The 27,013-nt window shown below is 41.9% G+C and overlaps 1 protein-coding gene across 1 annotated transcript in view; it reads right to left on the bottom strand.

The window, feature by feature from the left end:
* Positions 1-27,013, bottom strand: part of thsd7ba (thrombospondin, type I, domain containing 7Ba) — a 769,281-nt gene that overhangs the window by 113,542 nt on the left and 628,726 nt on the right. The window contains exons 16-17 of the mRNA XM_080198282.1: positions 13,329-13,462; positions 9,270-9,423 (exon numbers count right to left, since the gene is read on the bottom strand). Of these exons, the coding sequence (XP_080054408.1) occupies positions 9,270-9,423; positions 13,329-13,462 (288 nt within the window). The remainder of the gene's footprint in view (positions 1-9,269; positions 9,424-13,328; positions 13,463-27,013) is intronic.

The raw sequence follows: 27,013 nt of genomic DNA, 5'->3' as shown, positions 1-27,013 counted from the left end.
AGAAATTAATCAGGGCCTGCGGAGTGGGGTAGATGATTTTGCAAAGTGTTTAATACCCAATGAGAATCCCGTTAAGGCCCTCACACTCAATTCAATGGCCATCAGGAATCACATTTGCACCAGCAGCTCCAGAGATTCGCCGCCATTAAGAGATAACTACTTAGTTTAATTCCTGTTAATGTTGCATTCTAAATGAGATCAAAATGAAAGAATGACATTTTATAGAATCGGTGCTTCATTCAGTTCTGAACTTTCAGCCAAGAGTCTGGACGATTTTGAGTGGGGCAGGGAGGGGAGAAGGCGCTTGGACAGTGCTGGCCCACAGTGTGTCAGATTTGGAGATTACTGAAGAGATTTTTTGCTATCATTGTTGTGGATGTGTTGTTAAACAAGGACTTAAGCTTAAACCAGCAGGGAATGAGAACTCATCAGGGCAGACTGGGGATTGGTGCTGTGAGCAATAAATCACGGAGGAAGGTTCACTTTAAAAACAGAACTTATGTTGAATTTGTAAACTCTTTTGTGAATTGTTTCAATTTTTGGTGAAGTTTAGGATACTTTACTACATTAAGGATGCAATCTAAATGCATGCCATTGTTACTTTTCATTGGCACCGTTGGTCTTTTAAAATTATGCACTTGTGGCTCGTCACTGGTTAATTAAATATTGAAATATTTATTTCAACATTAGGAACAGAGCGTAATAAGTCCAATAATATAGATCCATCCAATCGAAAGCACCAGAAGCTATTTGGAAGTGTCTCTGTTAACAACCAAGACGTGCTATGTCTATGTACCCTACATTCTTTCTACGTTCAATTATTTATTTGCTTCGGCATCCATTCCAGGCCCAAGCTCAGTTATTTTCCTTGGCCCCTCTTATGCTTCTCTAGCCCATTTATCTTTCATTCTCATTCCATTTATCACCACTCAATTGTGCCTCTTTTAATTTCTGGGTACTTACTCCACTCAAATATAAATCCATTATTACTCCACTTCATTCCTATTTTCCTCTCGCTGTTCTCACTTTGAATCCTCTTTGCATAAACATATAGTTATTTTCTGGTCATCTTTTGAAATATTCTGAGGCACTCATTGAAGCACTTTCCATTTACTTCCTGCAGGCTGCAACTTCTTCCTCCCCTCTCTGACCTCTCCACCCAGTCATCCCCTTGCCAATCGCCTTCCCATTCTGTTCACCCCACTTAACTTGCTCTATTGGACCCGACCAGTGGACCAATCAATGATCCTCCACACACCTCACTTCAGATTGTCATTCTGGACCCATACTGTGGGTATTTGAATTGAAACGGTGACTCTGTCTGAAACCCATCTTTCTTGTTCCTTGCCAAAGCCAATACTTGTGATTATCTGACCTCGCAAAATTGTCACTGTGGTGCTACAATCCTAGAGTCACAACTTGTTTTCTCTTCTATTCCGTTAGTATTTTGTCTCCTTTTAAGCACCTCACCATCTCCCACTTTTCTCAGATTTCTTTGAAATATTCCTTTCCAAACCAACTTCACAATCTAAGACTGATCTAAATGGTAGGGAAAGCCTTTCCTCTATTCATTCCTAAATTTTGCATCAAACATTCTTAGTAATTGAAGTATCCCAGTTCCTTTGAATTCACTTTGAATTTTGTCTATATCTCACCCTCAATATAAATTCTCTAACCCATGTTCATAGCCTTGTCACCTTCCAGGAACTGGATTCATAATGAGTCCATCACAGATCTCTTCCCTCTTTCCCGCATCACCCATATCTCCCAATTCTTTTTGAATCCTATTTTGTCCAGAGTCCATCCCTGAAACATAGGTATATCAAACTCCCAAACGGCACTATTGTTCATATTTAAGATAAACTTTGAGATGGACATATGCAAGATAAAGACCAAAATAACAAACAACAAAAAAAAAGTCTCTCCTTAAAGGAAGATAAATGATCCTGTCGAAAATGCACTGGAAATCATTCCTGACAAACAAAGAAATAAAACAGCAGTGGGAAACATTTAAAATCATGGATCAATAAGAGTCCAGGAAAAATGTACCCCACTAAAAGATAAGAAGAAGCTAGCCATTAAATTCAACGAAACTAAAGCAAAAAACATGCACTAAGTACATAAGCAACTAGGGAGAGAATGACAAAGAAGGAAAAAGGAGAAAAATAAAGAAAAATTAGGAAGACAATGGGAAACAATGAAACTGAGTTAACAGGAAATATAAAAATGAAATTAAAGAACTACTCTAAAAACACATAAAACCGAAAGAAAAATCACAACACGACTACAAAGTGATATCCATGGTAAACCTACAGGTAAAGATCGCAAAACGTCAGAAATGACTTTACCTCGATATTTTCTGGGTGACAAACATGGCAGACATGAAGACATTAGAAAAAGAGGACAAAACATATATGAAGACATTTAAGATAGAATGGAGAAAGACAATTGATAAACAAATTAGATAAAATAAAACCCCTTCTCCACGTGTATTGCCAAAAAAAAATCAAGGAAGCAACAGAACATATGTTTAAAAGTAATTATAAAACAGAATAGAACCAGTGGACTGCTAATATGATTTCTATAAATAACATGGAATATCGAACAAAACCAGGGAACTAGAGAAAAATCAGCTAATAAGAGTGGTAAAAAATAAATAGAATTCTTACTCAATGTAGTTATAAAGGCATCTAGAAACTGCAAGTCTGATAAAGGGGAGTCAGCATGGATTCCAGAATAGAAGACCCTGTATAACCATCCTTGTTGAATCCTTTGAAGAAGTCCCATAAAGAGTGGGTAAAGGTAATGCAATATTTGGAGAAGTGTGATAACATAAGGAAGACATTAATACACTTGAAGCATGGGCTTGGAATTAGTTATATGTCAGTATAGTATTATATTTTAGTAATATATTTTGCTCAGAAGAATAATGGAAGCCACGTAATTCTTGAAAAATATATTTCTGAATGAGATCAATGAACAGAGGAGTCAGAGTGCAGATACACAATTAGCAATAGTAGCAACTCATGTTAACAAGGCCATACAAAAGCAAATAAATCAATGGGGTTCATTTCTGGATGGAGTTATTTGAAAACTAGAAAGGTTACATTCAATTAGTATCAAACATTTATTAGCCCACATTTGGAGTACTGTGAACATTTTTCTTTGTCATATTATGAAAAGTATATTGATGCATTGGAGAAGGTGCAAAAAAATTACAAGAGCAACGGCAGAACTAAGGGATCACTTAGGGAAGATTGAACAAGAAGGTGTTCTTCATTCTAGCAAAGACAGAGGGGTGACCTTGAGATCTTTAAGATTACAAAAGGGTTTGATAGCGTAGACACAGAGAAGATGTTTCTATATTCATGCTAGATCAGAAGTAGGGGTCCTAAATGTACAATAGTCACTTATAAATCCAATAACAAATTCAGGAAAACTTATTTACCTACAGAGTGATTAGAATGTAGTAGTCATTGAGGCAAATAGCATAGACAAATTCAAGGTGAAGCTAGATAAGGTTATGAGGGACAAAGGAGCACAAGGACATATAGGTGGGAGTAGGGGGGTGGAAAAAGGTAGCACATAAATAAACATTATTCTATATGTTGGTTAAAGACTTGGGGTTGGGCGTATAGCATAAGGGTGTTCTGCAAAACAGTGGTTAACATGGGATATTGAGAGATCTGTGTCAGTAGACAGGAGGCAAAAATGAAATGGAGAAACACGAGTGGAAGTCAGCATGATGTTACCTCCTGGACTAGGCTATATTTTGTATTTATGTCTATAATTATGCGTTACCAATAAACACTTGCGATGTTCAACCTTCAAGTCTCTGAACCTCATTGTGAGGTTTACTGAACAAATCCCTCCAAAATTCTCTACTTCTCTAACTGTGGCCTTTGGTGCATCCATCTCCCTTCACTGTACCTTTGGATTCCTGAGCCCTTTAAGATCCCATGTAAAACCCACCTCTCTGATCATTTATTCAGTTATCTATCTATTAACTTCGAAGACTTGGGCCGAAACTCTATCACCTCATCCACCCCGGAATCATGGCAAGAGAGGTTCCCAGAATGGAAACCTCTGTTGGCCTCGGGCAGGATTTTATAACGTCAACCGAGCGAGGCCGTAAAATCCCACCCCATTGGTGTCTTTTCTCGTCTTATGTCCCAAAGAAGCACCTTAGGTCATTTTTTTTCTATGTTCAAGATACCAGGTAGATAGTTGCAAGTTGATTTTATGAACTTGAACTGCCTTCTTTAAATGTCACACTTTTAATTTTAATTGTTTTCTGTTACAATCCTGTTCTGTATCAATCTAAACACCATGATTCCGAGTGGCATCTTAATTTGGTCACTTTGTGGGAAATTGTTCCATATTTTGCAAGGAAATAAAAGTACAGCTCCAGGAGACTATTTGGGAAGTTTCTTTTTCTAGATGTTGCTATGTTGAAAGCAAGACAGTACATCATTAACTATGTGATAAGGATTGAATGAATGACATGCTCTTATCAAAAGTTGTTAAATGTGCTAGGTAGTTATTTTTGCCTTTGACCTGAGTACACTTTAATTAGAATTAACAACTGAAAAGTAATTTCCTTAAAATTTCAAATGATAGCTCTTTGATATTAACAAGGCTGCGAAGCAGCAGTGCAATCTGTTGGTGCATCAGACTTTGAACTGTGTCTGCTGCAACACGGAAGTAGAAGTGACTGCTCCTTCTGACTAAGGTTAACTCATTAAGGCAGATGGGGCTCCATAATTAAGCACAGCAATCAACAGTTACCTAAAGCAATCTGTTACTCTCTGGGAAGGTGCAAATGGCAAACAGCCCGTAATTAAAAAGACAATGGAATTCAACGGTATTTAAAACTACTCCAGTCAGCTGCTCACATTATATTTACATATTGGTATTTAGTCGCTTCCAGCTACGATTTGCAGAACTGCAGAGGGAATCTGAACTTATCATAATAAGACGCTTAAGCGGCGACTTGCCTTAGAAACCATTAAAAAGCTACAGCAGCTCGTGGTTACCCACTAATTACTTTTTTCTCCTGTTTAGGAAGGAGCTAAAATGTCAAGCTCAGAATAAATAACATTGTTTTAAATGAATTGCATTCTTGCAATATAGAGGCTTAGATTATTTTGGGGGACTCACAAAGCAGATTTCAGCAATTTCACCTCAGTTTTCCAGTCCAATTGCAACACCAAATCTTAAAAGTGAACACAGCGGTGTAATGTTGCTACTGTAATGGTTTCATATGTTATGTTCTTATGTTATGTTCTTATATTCAGCTTAAATAACTTAAAATGAATGACAAAGAAAGGAGAAGGTTCCATCAAATGCCGCTATCTCCAGTTCTCACTTAAAAGGAACATTTAATCACCAATGATGTGGCAAGATTTTTTTTAAAATTTACTCATCGTTGGCAAAGTCAGAACTTATTGCTCATCCCCAACTGCCCTTGAGAAAGCAAATTTAAATTTCTAAAGTGAAGGAGTGAACCTCCTGGCCATTCGTGCTGGCAGGATCTTTCAGTTCCACTGACAGTACACACCCACCATGGGATTCATGGAGGCAAGGGGTGCATTCAGCAGAAAACCTCATCGATAATGGCGGGACCAGAAGTCCTGTCGCTGGACAATGGTGTGCTGTCTCACACTACCACGAAACACGCGACAGGTTGCCCTAAATCCTGCCCATAGTTAGAGCACATTTTGTGCAACTAGATTTTTGTCGTTTAATTAGTTGATTAATATTTTTCAATGATATAACTTCATCTGAGATGGGAACCTGATGGCAGATTCATATTGGACTAATTCAGAGCAGGGAATGGGTACAGAAAATTTGCAAGTGACTGAAGAAGCAATGGTTAAAAGGTGTACAGCGAAGGAATTTGGCAGCGTCAAAATGTATCTATTTGAATACAAAGAGTGCAGCAAACAAAGCCAAAGAGCTGAGGACACAGACAGACACATGGCAGCTTGATACAATTGCTATTTTTGAAACTTGGCTTAAAGAGAATAAAAGCAGCACTCAATATTTCTGGACACATTCAGACAGGACAGCTAACATCCCCAGAATGTTAGCTGAGTTTCTGCATTAATAATCTATTGAATAATGGTGGGGGTGCAGAAGGGTCTAAAAATGATGGTGCTGCAGAAGGGTCAGGTGGACTCAAAATGTTAATTATGTTCATCTCTCCACAGGGGAGGTGGTGGCCTAGTGGTATTATCACTAGATTGTTAATGCAGAAACTTAGCTAATGTTCTGGGGACCTAGGTATGAATGCCGCCATGGCAGATGGTGGAATTTGAATTCAATAAAAAATACCTGGAATTAAGAATCTACTGATAACTATGAAACCACTGTTGATTGTTGGAAAAAAAACATCCGGTTCACTAATATCTTTTAGGAAAGGAAATCTGCCATCTTTACCTGGTTTGGCCTCTACATGATTCCAGAGCCATAGCATGTGGTACACTCTCAACTGCCCAATGAACAAGGGCAACTAGGGATTGGCAATAAATGCTAGCCAGCCAACGATGCCCATGTCCCACAAGTGAATGAGAAAAAAGATGCTGCCTGAGAAGCTGAGCTTATCCAGCCTTTCCTGTTTTTATTTCAGCTTTCCAGCATCTGCAGTATTTTGCAGGGTATTATTAGTTAAATAATTAATTACAGCTATGAGGAAGGATGAGTCATTGAATGAAACCATAAGGGTTGAGCTCAGGAATAAAAGAGTCGATGATGATATTAGAATATTCTATAGATCCGCAAAAAGTGAGCTTTGATTTGATTTATTATTGTCACATGTATTGTTTCTTGTGTGTTATGCAGACAAAGCATACCATATATAGAGAAAGAAAGGAGAGAGTGCAGAATGTAATATTATGGTCATATCTAGGGTGTAGAGAAAGATCAACTTAATGTGAGGTAGATCTTTTCAGAAGTGGGAAATGTAAGAAAAACTTGTAGGTAAATTTCCAGGTGTAAAACCAATAAATAGGGCAATAGAGCAAGAGTAGTTGAGCACTTCAACTAGCCTAATATCAACAGGGATACACACAATGTGAAAGCCACAGAGGGCACAAAACATTTGAACTGTGTTCTAGAGATGTTTCTTAGCCAGCCCGTAAAACTGCCAATGAGAGATCTACTCTTTGGAAATGAAGCTAGGCAAATGGATGTAGTAACAGTGGATGACCATTTAGTAGATAGTGACCATATATCAATTAGATTTAGCATCATTACGGAAAATGATTAAGATTTTTAAAACTTTATTCATAGGACGTGGGCATCACTGGTTGGACCAGCATTTATTGCTCATCCCTAATTGCCCTTGAGAAGGTGGTGGTGAGCTGCCTTCTTGAATTGTACTCAACCACAAAGCCCAGCATATTCCCAACTCTACCTTAACATCAAGCCAAGGCATCAACACTGATTCAATGAAAAGTACAGCAAGGCATACCAAGAGCAGCACCAGGTATATCTAAAAATGAGATGTCAGCCTGAGTGAATTACAACACAAGACTACTTGCATTCCAAATAGCATAAGAACTTAGAATCCCTACAGTGCAGAAAGAGGTCATTCAGCCCATCGAGCCTGCACTGACCACAATCCCACCCAGGTCCTACCCCCATATCCCTACATAATTACCCACTAATCCCTCTAACCTATACATCTCAGAACACTAGGGGCAATTTTAGCATGGCCAATCAACCTAACCCATACATTTTTGGACTGTGGGAGGAAACCCATGCAGACATGAGGAGAATATGCATAGTTGATAGTGAAAAGGATATCTGTCAACTCCAGAGTGATATTAATGGTTTGGTGGGGTAGATGGAATTCAATCCAGGCAGGTGTGAGCCTTTGGAGACAGCAAACATAGCAAGGGAATACTCAAAAATGGTTACTATTCGGAAGTATAGAGTTAGTGAAAGACCTTGGAGTGCATGTCCACAGGCCCTTGAATATAGCAGAACAGGTGAATAAGGTAGTAAAGAAAGAAAATGGGATGCTTTGCTTTATTGGATGAAGTATTGAAAACAAAAGCAGGGATGTAATGATGGAACTGTGTAAAACACTGGTTAAGCCACAGCTGGAATTTTGTATACAGTTCTGCTCACCACATTATAGGAAGGGCACATCGGATCTGGAGAAACTACAGAGGAAATTTCGAAGAATGGTGCCAGGGCTTGAAAATTACAGCTATGAGGAAAGATTAGATATGCTGGGGTTGTTTTCCTTAGAACGTCGGAGGCCGAAGGGTGACCTGATTGAGGTGCACAAAATTATGTGGGGCCTAGTTAAAGTCAACTGGGGTGCCCTGATTCCCTTCGCAGACAGGTCAATTACCGGGGGGGCATAGATTTAAAGTTTATTTATTCATGTCACAAGTAGGCTTACATTAACACTGCAGTGAAGTTACTGTGAAAATCCCCTACTCATCACACTCCAGCACCGCTTCATTTTAACATGGCCAATGCATCTAACTGGCACGTATTCCAGACTGTGAGAGGAAACCCACACAGACAAGGGGAGAATGTGCAGATTCCACACAGAGAGTGACTCAAGCCAGAATCCAACCCGGGTCCCTGGCACTGTGAGGCAGCAATGCCACCAAGCCACTCAGGATGATTGGAAAATCTTCTTCACTCAAAGGGTGCTGGTTGTCTGGAATTCACTGCCTCATTTGCTGATGGAGGCAAAAACACACAATTTAATCAATAGGTACCTGGATCTGCATCTAAAGTGCTGTAACCTATAAGGCTCTGGGCCAGATGCTGGAAGGTGGGATTAGATTTTATTTTAATTTTTCTTTCTTAGCCTCTTTCTGTGCTGTAACTTTTCTATGTTGCAATGGTACACCCAATTTGGATTTATCACATTAACAGCAGCATCCAACAATTGGACAAGAAAAGAAATGCTGTTTCAGGGATTCTATAGTAAAACAATTCATCAGGTTGACTGCTATCCAGTTATTTTGCTTTAGGTATGATCTGGTGTCTATGCTGTATATCCTGAGGTGATGGCTTATTCAGGTGCAAATTGTTCAGCTGGACTATACACAGTATTTGCACACAATATATTTACAATTAATTTGACAGCATCTATTTCAGCTAGTGGCACCATGATCAAATGTTCCTTACACTGAAAATCTGACTGACTTCAATTTTGGGAACACATTCTAAGTATATGAACGACAGTCATGTGATTATTATTTCTAAATTTATCAAATGCATTCTAAACAAATACCCACTTCTGGACAAATACTCCAGTGGCCCCAGTCGGACATCACACAGTCATTTGGACAGGGGAGGGAACACTGGCGGGCTCCAACTGGCATCTCATCATAATCACACAATGCATCATCCACATTTTCTCCAGGCCCATCAGCTGTGTTATTCACACATCTAGGGAGACAAAAAAACAAGCATCTATTATTGTGAAAAGTAACCGAGCTTTCCGACCAGCATGAGATATGTGAAATGGAGCAGACTCCTGTTGCTGGGGCGCCGTCGGATGTTTTACCATTTCTATATTGCAGTCGTTTCTCATCCGTCACCTTAAAGATGAATAGCTCACACAGCAATTGGAGCTTTGCAGCTCTGACTTCCAAAATGGAAAAGGACCGCAGGAGTCCGTAACTCATCAGGATCGCTGGTGAGACACAAAGCCATCATCTGAGTTGAAGTGCACTGCGCCCTGCAAACAGCTTTGGAGTTTGGCATTGCTGCGGAAATGGCCCAGCTGCCACTGGAGAAGTATCATCATGATCTACAACAACAGGATCCTCAACTGTCTGCTGTCAGGAGCAGCAGAGCACAGCTTGTCAATTGTCTCTTCTGTATAACGTAGTTGAGCTTTGACAGAAGTGCCCTAGTTTCTTCCTCTCTCTGCTACCACCGTCAAATGAAGGAGCATTACATTAACCTACTATCTATCCTGCAACATAACAATATTTCAACTGGTTTTGCCCTGCAATACTGCACCAATGATCATCACCTGATTGAAGAAGTCAGAACCAACATTCAATAGATGCTTGGCTTTATAATTCTAATATTTCATAACATCAATAAATGCAGCTCAGAAAAACTGGTTACAGAATAACTAAAACTGATCCATTGCTTTTGATACCTACTCAAAACGACCATACTTGGTTAGCTTCAGAGAAAGAGAGAAAGGATGAAAGACAGGTCAAATAACTCAGCCAATTTACAACAGTACCAGGGAATTACCAAGGCTAAACACTGGCATCAAGTTTGGATAATGGGCACGAAAGAAGCAATAAGAAAGCTGGATATGGAGCAGGGAGTCAGTGCAATGGAATCAGCATCAGATTATGTCAGTGCAGAAGCAGATTCTGAAGGAGAGGGGACTCTCGGAGGTAGAATTACAATGAAACATACAATGCTGCAGCTCGGGGTCATAGTTTGGGAGCCCCAGTCAGAGCATGGGAGCTCCAAATTTGCGTAGTTTTCGGGGAGCAATGGGGTCATTCGACCAGAGGTCATGGCAGAGAGCGAGAGCAGGGGGGCGGCAATCAGACTGGCAAGGGCGAGGGGGAGGCCAGAAATCGAGGGTGAGAGCAGAGGACAGGGCAGGCCAGATAAAGCTAGCAGTAGCAACCAGGCAGCAAACCAGAAGCATATGTAGACGTCGAGGCTTGAGGTCCAGCCACCCAAGTGAGAAGTGAGCAGTCCAGAGGTGTAGCCCCAGCTCCAAACACAAACACAGCATCAAACGCTGAATGGGCAGGACTACTCAAAGCAGGGGCTGTTGCTCATTAACACCACCTTGTGTTCCTGTGAGTTTGGGTTTGGAAGTGGAGGGTACATTTCCCTTGCATTGATCAGAAAAATGGTTTCATTAGATCAATCTGTGCAGTCACCATTCAGTTGAATCGTACACCATACATGCCCCCTTCCACCATCTCCCCAATTTGAATCAGCTAACAAACTGTTTATTAAACAGCACACAAAATAAAATCTGACTTAAAAAAAGCCTAAAATTGGGAAATATCATATTGGAAATCAATTCGTCCAATAGTTGGGCTAACAATAATAACCAGGAGATGATGAATAATCATCCTGGTATCTCACAACCCTCAGCTTTATAAATATTACATCATTACAAAGAATATTCAACATTATTTTACATTTGTGTAGTATGATATTTTCTTCAAACACATTATTAGCCAATTGGAGTGGCTGTGGATTTCTTTAATGTAAGCGATTATAGACAGATATTTCTCCATTACAGAAATATGCCACTGGACATGTCCTGGCTGAATTTACAATGCATTAAACTAATGGTGAGAGTGGCTCTGATTGTTGTACAGGACAATGGAGCTGCCCGGTCCCACCACCAAGGTCATTCATCAAACATTCACCTTTCTCCACATGGGTATTGTTGAAAGATTTGTCTACATATAACCTCTCCACGTCTCTTTGTTTCTGCCCCAGTCTTTCAAATTGGACCTTTTTTTAAGATAAAAATCTTACATTATTTCCATTTTCTGAACCACACAAGGCTATTGGCCTCCAAGATCTAAAAGTGTGAGGACACAGATTTTTTCTTGCGATCCTATCACATTAATTGATGCATTTTCATGTGAAACTACGAAGGCATGATGGCATAGTGGTGCCTTACAGCTCCAGGGATCTGGGTTCAGTTCCCGGCTTGAATCATTGTCTGTGCAGATTCTGCATGTTCTCCCCGTGTCTGTGTGGGTTTCCTCCAGATGGTCTGGTTTCCTCCCACAGTCTGAAAGACATGCTGGTTAAGTGCATTAGCCACGCTAAATTCTCCCTCAGTGTACCCAAACAGGTGACAGAGTGTGGCACCTATGGGATTTTCACAGTGACACCATTGCAGAGTTAATGTAAGCCTACTTGTGACTAATAACTAAACTTCACAAACTGAGAGAAATTTTGGGATATTGATTGTAGAGTGCAGCAGCCAAAGGGACCATCAGAGCTATAAATAAATCAGGCAATGTTACTGGGTTGTAGTGGTGAGTTGTTTGAAAAGGCACTGCTTTCAGCATGAGGAGTGTATATCTGGATAGGTGCGACTGGAAAGGATAATTTTGTCGTTAAAAGTCTGACCTGACTACATTTTGAAAACCAAGCTTTGCTTTGAAAATTCATTTACTCCAAAGCAACCAGAGGCCGGGGCTGAGAATGAGGGTGGGGGCTGAGCAACCCGACCGGTGAGGGTGAAAGCAGAGATCAGGCCAGATAGCCAATCCCAATCGCTGGCCTCCCTCCCTCTGTCACTCAGCCCAAAGTTCAGAGTGGCAGCAAGACCCCCTACCCCTACTGTTCGCCCATATGGCCCTGCCCCCATTGGAAGCTGTCCCTAACAGGCCCTGCCCCCCTTGCACTGCCCAATGCTTGGTGGACTGTGCCAAGGTGCCCCCTGGACATTGGCACTTCACCCTTTGGGCACTGCTATGGAGCTCAGGCTAGCATTGGCAAGTTACTAATGTGCAGAAGGCACCCTCCCCCCACCAGTGCCCGACCCTCTGGGGGGCCCTAATTGCACCCCCGTCACTCCAGCGGGGTCAGGCCACAGCTTCCCAAAAGTGAGGTGCTACTGTAAACTCCACTGGAGTGAAACACTCCTGGTGGCAGGAGAGGTGAGAGACTCACAGATTGGAGACAGACCCGGCCTGTTAATTACATATAAATTTCAATTTCCATAAATCATGTGGCATTGTGCCAATTTCCGTCAAATCTGGGAGTCGTGCTTGGGGTTGGACGCCCAGCGGGGTACGGGCAGATCGGGCGCTGCCCTAAATTTCCCAGCTCGCTGTGCTAAAAAGCTCAGTGTTGCAGGATGGGTGAATCACCCGCAAAATCTTTGAAAGTAAGATGAAAATAAGATCCTTTGATATACATACTACCTTTTTGGAATGTTGAAACTTCTGTACATGAGAAGATAAAATGTATTTATTCAATACACTATTTAAAAGGAATGGACACACAGCATGTGCTTGTAACCAGAATTTGAATAATGCATGTTATTACACTAGTTCACAGACCCAAGATGATATTTGAATCAAAAAGGATCAAAGCTGCTTAGGATGGAATACTCTCACATCTCTTATTATTGAAACTCACTCACTTATTACTTCAAGAACCTGATTAAACAAAGCCACAACAAATAATTTGAATGCAGTAGAAAGACAGAGACCCTTTTTGTACCTTCAAACATGCTGTTTATTCTAACAAAACAAGAACCAGAATACTGTATTGGGAGTTCAAATCAAAAGAGCACTTAAAATTCTTCAATTTAGGTTTCCTCCACTCACCTCACTTTTCGAGTCTGTACACCTTCACCACAACTGCGTGTTGATTCTCTGTTGTTGATTCTGCAAACAGACCAAGGTTCAGCTATCCAGCTGTACTGACTGCAATCTCTGTAACAGGGAATTCTGTCATATACCTGAGAATCAAATCAACAAAAATAACTCAATTACAATCTTCTGAATTGTGGTGCAGGTATACATGGAGGTGATTATATGTATATCAAATTCAAAATTTAATGTTCCACCACGCTGTTACCATGGAAAATAATATTATTGTATAAGAATAAATATTTATTTATTGTTATTATTTCATTAGCTCTACAAAGTCATTAATGCATTGCAAGGTAACAGTTTCTGCAATTAGTATCCATAATGATTGTAGTGTTAGGCAGACGCAACGTGGTGTTGTAAATTAATGCACATTAGACACAAAATGTAGATAACACTGTGCTTCTTAAAGATATTATACATTTCTATTGTCTAATCCTGAGATTTAATAAAGTAGTTACAGAAGCCCTGGGTGGAATTTACTGTTGCCCCACTCCCTGGAGGTTGATTTGGAGACAGAGAAAAGGTGCAGGGTGGATATTCTGCTGCCTTCCCACTTTCCTCTGATCAAGTCTGGGCAAGGAAGACTCAAGGATGGCCCTCCCATCCAGAGACCAATTGAGGCCCTTACGAGAGCAACTTAAGGTCTTCATCCTGCTGCCGCTAGTCTTCAACAAGTGGCAGGCAGGGACAGGAATGCCCTGACCAGTGGACCTGGACTCTCACAGAATTGCCCTCTCTGGCCCGGTCTTGGTGCCCAATAAAGGCACTAACGGGAATGGAAGAACCCAGACATCCCTCTGACCTTCAATTCAATTGCTCTCTCCTGCAGGTGCCCTGCACCCAACCCCCTGAACACCCTATCACTGCCCTTGTCAGGGGCTACCAGTCTGGACCCACAGAATCTGCTCACTCAATTTTCCTGGGCCTCCAGTGTCAACCCCTGGGGTAGGCCATACTGCAGTACCAGCAGCGGCCACCACTGTTGGCGCTGCTGCCAATATTGGAGTGATGCTGGGGAGAAAATCCTCTTGCAAGCCTCAGGAAGCCCAACAAATGCTCAATTAAAGCTAAATCCCATCATATGTCTTGAAATGGCCATGGTGATGTTGCCGTTTTTGCTCCAGCTGATGGATGGGACCCCAAACACAACCACCAAACTTCGTTAACGTTAATGTTCCTGAGGTACAGCTTGACCATCATCAAACCTACCAACAGAACAGGCTCAAACAGGCTTGAAATATTGTTTGTAGAAAGAGAATATGAAGATTGTAACATAATATGAGGAATCAGAATATTATCTATTATATCTGGAATTAAGGATCTACTGATGACCATGAAACTTGTCAATTGTTGGATAAACCCTTCTGGTTCAATAATGTTCTTTAGGGAAGGAAATCTGCCATCCTTGCCTGGTTTGGCCTACATGTGACTCTAGAGCCACAGCAATGTGGTTGACTCTCAATTGCCCTTGAACAACTAGGAATGGCCAGCCAGCAATGCCCACGTCCCAAAGGTGAATAAGAAAAAATGTACAGGGGCCGATTCTCCCATCTCCTAATGGGATGGGGCCTCATGGGGCAGTCGGTAGGGGCAGGAGGTCCCACTGCCACTCTGCAGACAGGCTCTGTGGGGGAAGGAGGGAGACGAGTGATTGGGATGGGGTAGGCGTGGGGTCAGTCTTTGCGGGGGGGGGGGGGGGGGGGCGGAGGGAAGAATCGGGGGGAAGAATCGGGGGGAGGGAACTGAAGATTGGGACAGACTGGGGGAGTGGGGGTGGGGGGGAGTGTGGGGGTTGGGTCTGGCCTGGGAATAGTTGAAACTTGTGTACATGAGAAGATAAAATGTATTTATTCAAGACACTATTTAAAAGGAATGGACACACAGCATGTGCTTGTAACCAGAATTTGAATAATGCATGTTATTACCCAAGATGATATTGAATCAAAAAGGATCAAAGCTGCTTAGGATGGAATACTCTCACATCTCTTATTATTGAAACTCACTCACTTATTACTTCAAGAACCTGATTAAACAAAACATAGTTGGGGGGCTAGCAATTGGGCCCGGCAATGTTGGGGGGGGGGGCAGTCGGACAGTAGGCATTGTGGGATCATGGGGCTGGCCAGCAGTCCAGCTGGCTAACAATTGGAAGGCTGGCAGTGCGGGGCTACTGCGCATGTGCCAACTCGGCGCTGAAGATCAGCACACGCACAGTTGCCCACTCAGCGCTATGCTGCCTGTCTTTCCCGCGAGAACAGGCCCCGCCCATTGATTTCTAAAGATATTCATGCTCATGACCTCTGCGGCGTACAGAGATTCTTCTCTGAACTCCCATTGAAAAAAATCAATGTGAATTACCCCAATTTTCATGTCAACTCGACACTTCAAATGTTTTTGGGAGAATTCTGGCCACAGTCTTTAACATTTGTACATTAATTTTCTTTCCTACATATGAAGTTATAAATGATTTTTAAGTACATCAGATCCACGGCAGACCAGTCAATCTAAATCCTAAAATGACTTCTGCATGACCAGCTGCTCCACTATTCAAACTTATGAACGTATAACCAGCTCACAGAATGAAAAGGGAAAGAGTTTGGTTGAAGAAATAATATTTGCCATGGCACTAGAAAAGCTCCTTGGTTTTTATTGATATATTGCCATGGGATCGAGAATGCCCAACCAAACAAGTAGAACAGATGGATCGTGCAAATGTTTCAGATGCCAGCCAAAGGACAGCACCTCTGAAAATCAGATGCTCCCACAATACTAAACTATCATATGTGGCTTATGTGCTCAGCAGCTGTTAGAAGCATTGAGTCATCCTGACACTGAAATGCAGAGCATTTTTCATTTATTAGAAGTAGAACTTAACTGCGCTTTCCATTTGAATTCACAGTTCAAATTAAAATAATGGCCAAGAGGCTGCCTGGCGGTGCAGGACACTGGTACATTGATGCATTGTACCATATAATTGAATGACACCCAGCCTCCTATCCTAAAAGGAAAAGTCAAAGGACAGTTCAAAGTATCACAGATTGCCAGCATGCTAGAAAGCAGCAGCACTCTTATTCTGGTAACAAGTCAATGCTGAAGCACTATTAGATACATAAAGAGCCAAATAACCGAAACCATCAGTCGAAGCTAGCTATATCTGGATAGCTCAAAGTCACAGAATTAGATTTTCACCATCAATGCAGGAAGCTCAAACTGGGACATTCTTCGACTCAATAGGTCCACCTCCCATCTCCAAATAAATAGAACATAGAACATAGAACATTACAGCGCAGAACAGGCCCTTCGGCCCACGATGTTGCGCCGACCAGTTACAAAAACAATGACCCACTAGCCTATACCAATCCCTTTTCGTCCATAAACCTATCCAGAGATCTCTTAAACGCCCCCAAACTAGACGCATTTACAACTGCAGCAGGCAGGGCATTCCAATCCCTCACCACCCGCTGGGTAAAGAACCTACCCCTGACATCCGTCCTGTAGCTACCCCCCCTTAATTTAAAGCCATGCCCCCTCGTGCTAGCTTTCTCCATCCGAGGAAAAAGGCTATCACTATCCACCCTATCTAAACCTCTAATCATCTTATATGTTTCAATAAGATCCCCTCTTAGCCGCCTTCTTTCCAACGAAAACAACCCTAAATCCCTCAGTCTCTCCTCATAGGACCTCCCCACCATACCAGGCAACATCCTAGTAAACCTCCTCTGCACCCTCTCCAACGCCTCCACATCCTTCTTGTAATGCGGGGACCAGAACTGCACACAGTACTCCAAGTGCGGCCGCACTAGAGTAGTGTACAGTTGCAACATTACACTGCGACTCCTAAATTCAATCCCCCTACCAATAAACGCCAAGACACCGTACGCCTTCTTGACAACCTTATCTACTTGATTCCCAACCTTCAGGGATCTATGTACACACACACCTAGATCCCTCTGTTCATCCACACTATTCAAAGTCCTCCCGTTAGCCCTATACTCGACACATCTGTTGCTCCTACCAAAGTGAATTACCTCACACTTCTCCGCATTAAATTCCATCCGCCACCTCTCGGCCCAGCTCTGCAACCTATCTAAGTCTCCCTGCAGACTATGACACCCTTCCTCACAATCTACCACACCTCCAACTTTGGTGTCATCAGCAAATTTACTAATCCACCCAACTATACCCTCATCCAGATCATTAATAAAAATTACAAACAACAGTGGCCCCAAAACAGATCCCTGAGGCACACCACTCGTAACTGCACTCCATGATGAATATTTACCATCCACCACCACCCTCTGTCTCCTATCTGATAGCCAATTCCTGATCCAACTTCCTAGATTACCCACAATCCCATACATCTGCATTTTCTGCAGAAGCCTACCATGGTGAACCTTATCGAACGCCTTACTAAAATCCATGTATACCACGTCAACTGCCTTACCCCCATCCACCTCTTTGGTCACCTTCTCAAAAAACTCAATAAGGTTAGTAAGGCACGACCTACCCGCTACAAAACCATGCTGACTATTTCTAATCAATTCATTACATTCCAAATAACTATAAATCCTATCCCTAATAATTTTTTCTAAAACCTTGCCCACAACAGAAGTAAGACTCACCGGTCTATAATTCCCGGCAAAGTCTCTGTTCCCCTTCTTAAACAATGGGACAACATTCGCTATCCTCCAATCCTCCGGGACTACACCAGAGACCAATGACGACCTGAAGATCTGAGCCAGAGGCTCTGCAATCACCTCTCTAGCCTCCCAGAGAATCCTAGGGTAGATCCCATCCGGACCAGGGGACTTATCTATTTTCAGCCCCTCAAGAATTTCCAGCACATCCTCTTTATCAACCGTAATACTGTCTATTTTACACCCCTGCAACCCAATGTCCTCCTCAGCTATATTCATGTCCCCCTGCGTGAACACCGAAGAGAAATATTGGTTCAATACTTCTCCAATCTCCTCCGGTTCCACACACAACTTCCCCCTGCTGTCTGTAACTGGCCCTAATCTTGCCCTGACCAACCTTCTGTTCTTGACATACCTATAGAACGCCTTAGGATTCTCCTTAATCCTATCAGCCAAAGTCTTCTCATGTCCTCTTTTAGCCCTTCTCAACTCACTCTTCAACTCCCTCCTAGCCAATCTAAAGCTTTCTAGTGCACTATCTGAGCCCTCCAATCTCATCCGAACATAAGCCTCCTTTTTCTTTTTAACCATCGACTCAACTCTTTTAATGGCCTCTAAATGCACTATTTTCACTCTGAGGAGGTTGGGGTAGGATCGAGTTGGGCCCACCGACCCCCAGAAGTAGTTTGGATATGGCCAAGGAAGTGGCGGAGTGTCGAGGTCAGATGGTTAGAATGCCAGTTGCAGTTCTCTGGGACCTTGTTCCAGTTGTATTGAAGGCTGTTAAGCCCTTTAATCCTCACCCATCCATACCCCAGCCACTCCACAAGCACCTCCATACCTCATTTAGAGAAATGGGTGCCTAGCTATCTGTTTCTGTTGATACAGTTCACAGATGGTCTTATTATGTGAGTTTGGTTGATCTCCAAGACTTACTAATGGATTTGCTCAGAAGGAGTCTATTTTCACAGGTAGAAATGGAAGCCAGGACTTTCCACACCCATTTCCGTGGCGAGTTTGGTGATGCAAGCAGAAAATATCACAAGAATTGCGAAGCCATATTATATCTGGTAAGCAGACCTCTTCAGGGGAGCTCAGCTGAATGCACAACACAGCAGGGAGAGGGTTGTGCCTGGGCACTACCCAAGGACCTGCCTGGACACTGTCCCTGGCACTTTCTGGACACTTCCCTTGCACTGCCCCGCAGACCGTGTATAGTCCCCTCCACTGAGGGGATATGAACACATGTCCTCGAGAGGCTGGCCCAACTCCACGAAAACTGCAGAGTGGTATGAGATGCCTATCCTGTAATGGAGCCAGCCAGGTCAAGACTCAGCCCGCACTTTTACCCCATGCAAAAACTACCTGCACTGAGAATATGGGCAGGAATCCTGGAATCAGCTCCAACCCATCATTTATAGAGGCATCTGGAGATGGCCCAACTCTGTGAAAATCCAGTCCATATTTAACTGCAGCATGCCCGAACAGGGCAGAGCTGATGGACCTAGTCATCATTATCCTTTCTCGAAACTCTTTCATTTGCAAGTAAGCATTAAATGCACAAAATGTGGCTCTGCTATGTCTAGTGTGCACAGTGGCCAAATGACTTCAATTATTGAATGGATTGTGCAGGGAAGATTTCAACACCAAAATAATTTGAAAAGCAAGCCTTTCTCAATATCATAAACTTTGAAGTATGCTGTAGTTATATAAATTCTAGTCTGCAGGATTTAGTACCAGACGTGACACAGGATTATGGTGACAAATGTGCATTGTGAAAGGAACTTGTGTGCAGCACTTGGTACTGAATGAATAAATCTGAATCAATTGAAAAAGGGTGTTTATCTTTCCTGTAAAAAATGTTTCCTCAAAATGATGGTAAAAATGGAAAACACTTCAATAAAATTAACTTCAAGTTGGTTGGCTGTTTCTTTTCATCTGGTTAGATACTCCATTCAGAACAAATCATGGACCACTTTATTAACAGCAGCAATGAATACTCTGCAGATTATTAGTCTTGATTGCAAGTAAAAGGTCATTAGATAACTGTATGGGGGGAAAATACCTGATTGGTCAATAACAGACATCTTTACAGGAAAGAAATTATCACATTTAAATTCTGGTAATAATGAAGCTCTGTCAGTGGAATGAGTGCAGAATTAATTGTAGCGCTTAACAATTCACTGTCCTTTTGATTACCTGCTCATCACACTGTCAGAGACACACCGGTTATTACAAGAACTTGATCGTACTGTAGGCTTCAATGAACATTTTCCAGATCGCATTAAAACTGTGCACTGATCGGAATGCAGATTACACACTGCTGCCACATGAGATTAATCGCAAGGTATCAGCAACTATCAATCCCCCCCAAACACCAAAAAAAATGAAAAGTATAATTTGAAGGAAAATCACAGAAACATTGGCCTCAATGGGGGTGGGGGGGTGATTCTCCCATTCAGCTGTGTTAATTTTTTTTAGTGATGGGAGATTTCAGTGGGGCTGGATTAGCCCGGCCCTGAGCACATCTCCCAGCATCAGATTTCAGATGCCATCAGCTCCGCGCCTGAATTATTTAAATAATTTAATACAATTAGCAAGCCCGGGACTGTAATCTCTGGGCCCACTAGCCTATATGCCCATCAGGAGTGTTCCACTCCAGTGGGGTTTAGAGTAGCTCCCCACTTTCGGAAAGGGGGAGTAATCGGGGCCCCCAGAAGGTCGGGTGCCCGGAGGGGGTGCCCCCTTAGCATTGGCGCCTTGGCAGTACCAGTCTGATTCCCTGGCACAGCTCAAGGAACACCTTGGCACAAGGCAGAACTGACAAAGAGGTGGGGTATAGGGGGCAAGACCTGATGGGGTGGGGCCTGATGGGGCAATCGATGAGAATAAGGGGGTCCTGTGGGGAAGGGAGGCCAGTGATCGGGATGGGGAGGTCAGCCAGCTGGGGCATTTGGGGCCTCCGGGGAGGGAGGAGTGCGAAGATTGAGGCAGGCCGTGGGGGAGGTTTCAAGGCTGGCCCAGGAACATGCAGGAGTGCCAAAGATCAGGTCGTGGGGTGGGGTTAGTTGACCAGCATTGCAGAGACCATGGGCTGGCTAGCGATTGAGCAGACCAGCAAATCAGGAGGCCAGTGTTTGTATAAGTCAGGTTCCTTGCACAGTAATTGATCTTTTGAGAGAGTGAGATGGACTCACTTCAGTGTAACAGCAGATCATTACAAGTACATTTCTTACATCAAAGAAAAAGGGCTCACATGGCAACAGATAAATAAAATTAAGCATAAGTTTCAGAAGATAAGGGTGCTTTTCCTTTTGCTTTTTTAAGGTAATCAGCATCTTCTGTCTGTAGCAAGGTTCAGTGATGATAGTCATTGCAAGATGTCCATCTCAAATTCTGGAGGAAAGGCCATCTAGTCTTGGAGCCAACAACATGAGGGCCTTAGCAGAAATATAAGGTGGCACATTCAGCAGAACAGCGGGAGTCTCAGAGCAGCACCTTGTTCTGCTTGTCTGGCCAAGATAATATGGATTCCAGAGGCAAAGGATTATTGTTTCCACATTTTTAGGTTGATATTGGAATGATAATCAATTTCTTGGATTCCTTCTTAAACAGTCTCACATGTGATCCCATGATGGCATGGATGCCTGCTTTTTCACAAGCATAAGCAACACTGTTGGCAATGTCGGGCAGGTACCATTGAGTGCAGAAATCTTGACTGATATGTCCGTAGAGTGATATCAGAATGAAAGATGACAAGCAGGACTAATGCCATCTAACCCATCAGAGTTTAACATGGGAGTGATAAAAGCTTAGACACTTGGCAGAAATAGGTTCTGGCCAATTTTCAGTCTTCCACTCTGAGAACACCAGCCTTCCATCCTCAGATACCATGGGGGGAATTTTCCCGTTCCGCCTGCCACGGGAATCGGAGCGGGCGAAGGGCAGACCATGCAAAATGTCCATTGACCTTGGGTGGGATTTTCTGGTTTCAGGGCACATGTAGCTGGAAAACCCCACCTTGTACATGGGTGAGGTGTATGCTAGGGTGTGTTTGTGTGTGTATTTGTGTGTTCACTGTTAATTTACGGTCATCGACTCCCTTAAACAAACACGCAGTGCACCACGAATGCACAGAGACAACAATGCGTGCCATTTACAAGATGCACTGCGCCAATTCCTCAAACAGCCTTTGATAACATTTTCCAAACATATGGGGTGGGCTTTTATGGCCTCACTCATCCCAAAACTGTAAAATCCTGCCTGGGGTCAATGGACCTTCCCACTGTCCGCACCTCCCCTGCTCCGATTCCCGGGCAAGGTGATAAAATTCTGGCCATGCCATCTGCCAGCTAGAAGACCAAGTGCAGCAGCTGTGTGGATACGCCATCAGCTGCAGGTTTGCCTTCCAAGTCACTCACCATCCTGACTTGGAACTATGTCGCCATTTCTTCACTGTTGCTGGATCAAATTGCTGGAACTCCCTAACAGCAGTGTGGGTGCATCTACATCACATGGACTGTCGCAATTCAAGGAGACAATCGCCACCACCTTCTCAAGGTCAATTACAGATGTGCAATAAACACCGGCCTTGCCAGTTGACACTTGCATCCCAGAGAACAAATAGAAAAGCCATGAGTCTGAGGATTAAATGTTATTTGGGTACTATAAATTCAATTAACGTGTCAGTAAATCATTTGCTTTAGTAGACTGGACTAAAAAGATCAGTTTCATCAGTTTTGCAGGGAGGGAAAATCCAATTAATTTTAATCAGACTAGACACTCCCAATCATGATGTGCATTTGGTGTGTCTGAAGTCACACTCCAACCTCATCTCACTTTCCAGCCACAACAAAAGCTCTAAGGTTGATTCTCTTCCAATATCCATTATACAGTAAGTGATTATCAATGTGTGCTGCTTCCAAAGAGGTACTTTGAAATTTATATTAGAAAACTGCGAATAGTAAATCTCACATTTACCATCAGGTCAGCGACAGATGCTGGATCATGTTTGTAATGTTCAATAATAAATCATGTTTCTCAGAATAGGAAGATCATTCATTATGTATGTTAAATTCTATCAATGAAACCAAAAAAAAAAGCTCCATGGCAAGTATGAATTTAGTCTTTTGGCATCAATCCTGGTTCAGTTATAATTTATACCCTGGGTAACATGACGAGTGAGCAATATGAAAATATGCAGTCCTACTTATGCTGTTGGTTAACTTAATTGGTGTCCACTGGCAACATGCATTTACTATGAGTTGAATTGATATCATCATTTCTTAGACAAACAATAAGACAATTAAGTGTGAAAATTATAAACCTTCAGAAAATGACTCCCCTGTCGTCAATATTACAATTGATGATAATTTTTATCACATTCCCAGAACCTTAAGCATCAGTAGCATGCTCCACCCTCAGTTACGCCCCTGGATGAAATGTTTAGTAAGAAGTCTGACAACACCAAGTTTAAGTCCAACCGATTTATTTGATAGTAAACTCACAAATAAATCGATTGGACTTAAACCTGGTGTTGTCAGACTTCTTACTGTGTTTACCCCAGTCCAACGCCGGCATCTCCACATCATAAAATGTTTAGGACAGCGTTTCCCAAGATGGGTTCCCCATAGAACCCTATGGTTCGGTGCCACCCATCTAGGGGCTCTGCAGCAGCTCTGGCCATTTTGAAAAAAATGTTATCCATCCAGCTTGTCAAATCAGAGGCAATTTTCACATTGGCTTTAGATAGGCACGCTAGTCAGCCTATCAACCAACAGCCAAAGTACTAAGCCGATCTCTCTGACTGGATGAGCTGTAGATACCAACAAAGTAAATTTAAATTCACAGTCAAAGATGAAGCAAAGGTGACCAGACAGCAGAGAAAGATAGTTTGCATTTAAGGGTCAGGAGAAGCCAGGACAGGGTCCAGAGAGGCTAGGGCAGGTGATCTTGGAGAATATGACAGAATGAGTAGGAGAGGCAAGGGGTAGGAGAGGCTGTGGGGTGAAAGAGGCTGCAAAAGGCCATGGGGCAAGAGAACTTTAGGGCAGATGGGCCAGGAGAGATTGGGTTGGACATGATGCGAGAGGCTGGGGCAGGGGAAGCAGGGAAGGGAATCACGATCAGAGGGACGGACAGAGAGGTGTGAAGGCATGTGTATGTGTGTATGTATTTGTGTGTGTGTGTGTGTGTGTGTGTGTGTGTGTGAGAGAGAGAAAAAGAGAGGTGTGAGAGTGTGCATATATGAGAGGGAAATGTAGAAGTGTGAATGTGTGCCTGAGAGATGTAATGGCGTGAATGTATTTGTGTGTGTGACAGAAGTGTTTGTATGTATGAGATGTGTAAGTGTATGTGGGGCTGTGAATTAGTGAGAGGGAGAGAGATGTATGTGTTTGTATATACGTGTGTGTGTGAGAGAATGGGAAAGATGCAGGAGTGTAAGTGTGCACATGAAAGAGAGAGATGTAATGTGTGTGTTTTTCTGATATGAGAATCCAGCTCCCCAGCAGAACTTCCAATATTAAATAAATTGGTAAGCAAAAGATCAGCATCACTCCTCCCATTAAAAATGACAAAAGGAAGGCAATCTTAAGTACATGTTGAATAAGAAAACATTTTAATTATAATAAATGTTTACATTTAAGAAATAGGAAAGACTTTTATACATTTGTTTTTGTACGTTTGTACTATTGTGCAATGGCAATTTTTTTATGGTTTAACTCTTCAACATAATAAGAACATTTCTTAGGATTTCCATTAGCACTCTTGGGAAGTCAAAAGGGTTCGATGGCTGGTAAAGTTTGGGAAACCCTGGTTTAGGACATAATATCAGCGGCATCAATATGTTGTACTTTTCACTGCTCAGAGAACAAGTACTCACTTTGTCAACTCTTTTAAAGAAGTATCAAGAATTGATAATTTGCATCAGAGTAATCAAAGGTGAGAATTGCACTGAATTGCATGTGTTTTCATGATGATCTGATCACACAGGTATTTCACTCACGTGTCCTGTGTTAACAATGCTAAGATTTAAAGTGCCATAATTGAAAAAGACAGACCCAGGTTCACATTCAAACTCAAACTCAAAAGATTGTAATCTCAGTGAATGCAACATGACAAGTTTTCCATACTATTATTCTTCTCGACAAATTTCAGTTGACAGTGTAAGCTTAACTTCAAAAGATTTTAACTGAAATAAGACTTAAACATTCAAGCTACTATCTCAATGATTTTATAATATCGGGAAGTGCCATGGTTATATAACTATGGAAAACACAACCTCATACTGAGGGGAACCTAATTGTCATTCTAATGTACAAACTTCTGGTGCTATTCACAGCATTGCCTATGTTATTTAAATAGCTTATATTTTCCACCTGTTGCCTATAAAGGGGTGAAACTCGTAACAATTTGACTTGAGCGAGCGCAATAACACGTCTGAATGCCCACAAGAAGTCATCCCGTTTATCACCCTACTCTCTTCACTCTTTGTTCTTTAGCTTTTGTTCATTTATCACCAATTATAGACTAACGTGGAGGACTATTCACTGCTCCTCAAGAGAGGTTACTTCACATCTTTCCAACATGGTAAGTAGTTGTCTTCCAGAAGTTCATTAAAGAGTGTTAAATTTGCAGGCAGATCTTGACTTAAATACAATTTGTCTTAGTAGTGAGTCATGGAACTTGTATGGCTCAAATTAAAACTATCAATTTAAATATCTCAATGGTTCAATTTACCAATGAGAATTATGCTTCTCATTCAAGGTGAAAGTAAATGGAAACTTCCAGCTAATGGGACTAAACATAAAATGGAGATCATTCCTTTTTATCATGCCCTATTTGCAGAAAATGAATGCTGTTGCCTCTATGATGGTGTTTTTAATGTTCAAGTGGTAGTTTTGGAAAATGCTTAAGCTTTCTTAATATAGTAAAAACATGCATTATGCATCAGAGAGTTCCAGTTTGATTTGGCTATAACACCAGCCCAATACCAAGAAATTCAAAAGCGGGATGGCACAGTGGTTAGCACAGTTGTCTCACAGTGCCAGGAATGAGATTCAATTTTGGCCTTGCATGACTGTATGTGTGGAGTTTGTACGTTCTCCCAGTGTCTGCATGTGTTTCCTCAGGATGTTCTAATTTCCTCCCATAGTCTGAAAATAGGTGAATTGGCCAAGCTAAATTGACCAAAGATGTGTAGGTTAGGTGGATTAGCCATGGTAGACTGAAGGGGAGGGCCTGAGTGGGATGTTCTTTCAGAGTTGATGCCAGATGGCCTCTTTCTGCACTGTAGGGATTCAGTGGATTCTAATTACTATCAAAACTAATTTTCCACCTATATAGAATTGGGAAGCTGTATCGTACATGCAGGGAGCATTGAACCACCTTGTAAAAATTGAACATTTAAACTTATTGCTGCCCTATAATAAAACCTAAAATATTTCAACACATCTTCATGTTAGGCAGGAAATGGAAATCAAATAGATCTTCATTGGTTCCAGCTCCATACAACAACCACAATAAAGTTGAAACGGCAAGACCTTAAAACAATTCTGAAACACTGAGCTATCAAAGTAAATATACAACCATGAAATCCCATTGAAATAATTGATCACCAGTCATAAGGCATTTTCACCAACGATAATCAGGAATTTGTAGAAGGATATTTTCTAAAGTTAAATAATTTCTATAATGTGAACACAATAGATTGCCATCATTTTGGCCAAATTGATAGGAGTATAATGTTAATTGAAAAAAGCTTGTGAACCAAGGGTAACATGAAAACTAAGTGTTAATCCCTAATCCCAATCCAATTTACTTAAATTCACTAACAACATGATAGGGAGAGTAAATAAACAGGATTCAGGATTAAGTAAGTATGATTAAGCTAGCAATTAAATTTGGTGCTGATGGCTTTATTACATTTACACTACAAGTACTACATTAGTTTTGAAGTGGTTCTGAGCTTCATATTGACGCTAAACTTGTGTGATGTGA

This window comes from Carcharhinus amblyrhynchos, chromosome 11, assembly GCF_965287045.1.
Source record: "Carcharhinus amblyrhynchos chromosome 11, sCarAmb.v2.hapA, whole genome shotgun sequence".
Classification (NCBI taxonomy): domain Eukaryota; kingdom Metazoa; phylum Chordata; class Chondrichthyes; order Carcharhiniformes; family Carcharhinidae; genus Carcharhinus; species Carcharhinus amblyrhynchos.
This window is presented reverse-complemented; position numbering and strand designations above follow the sequence as displayed.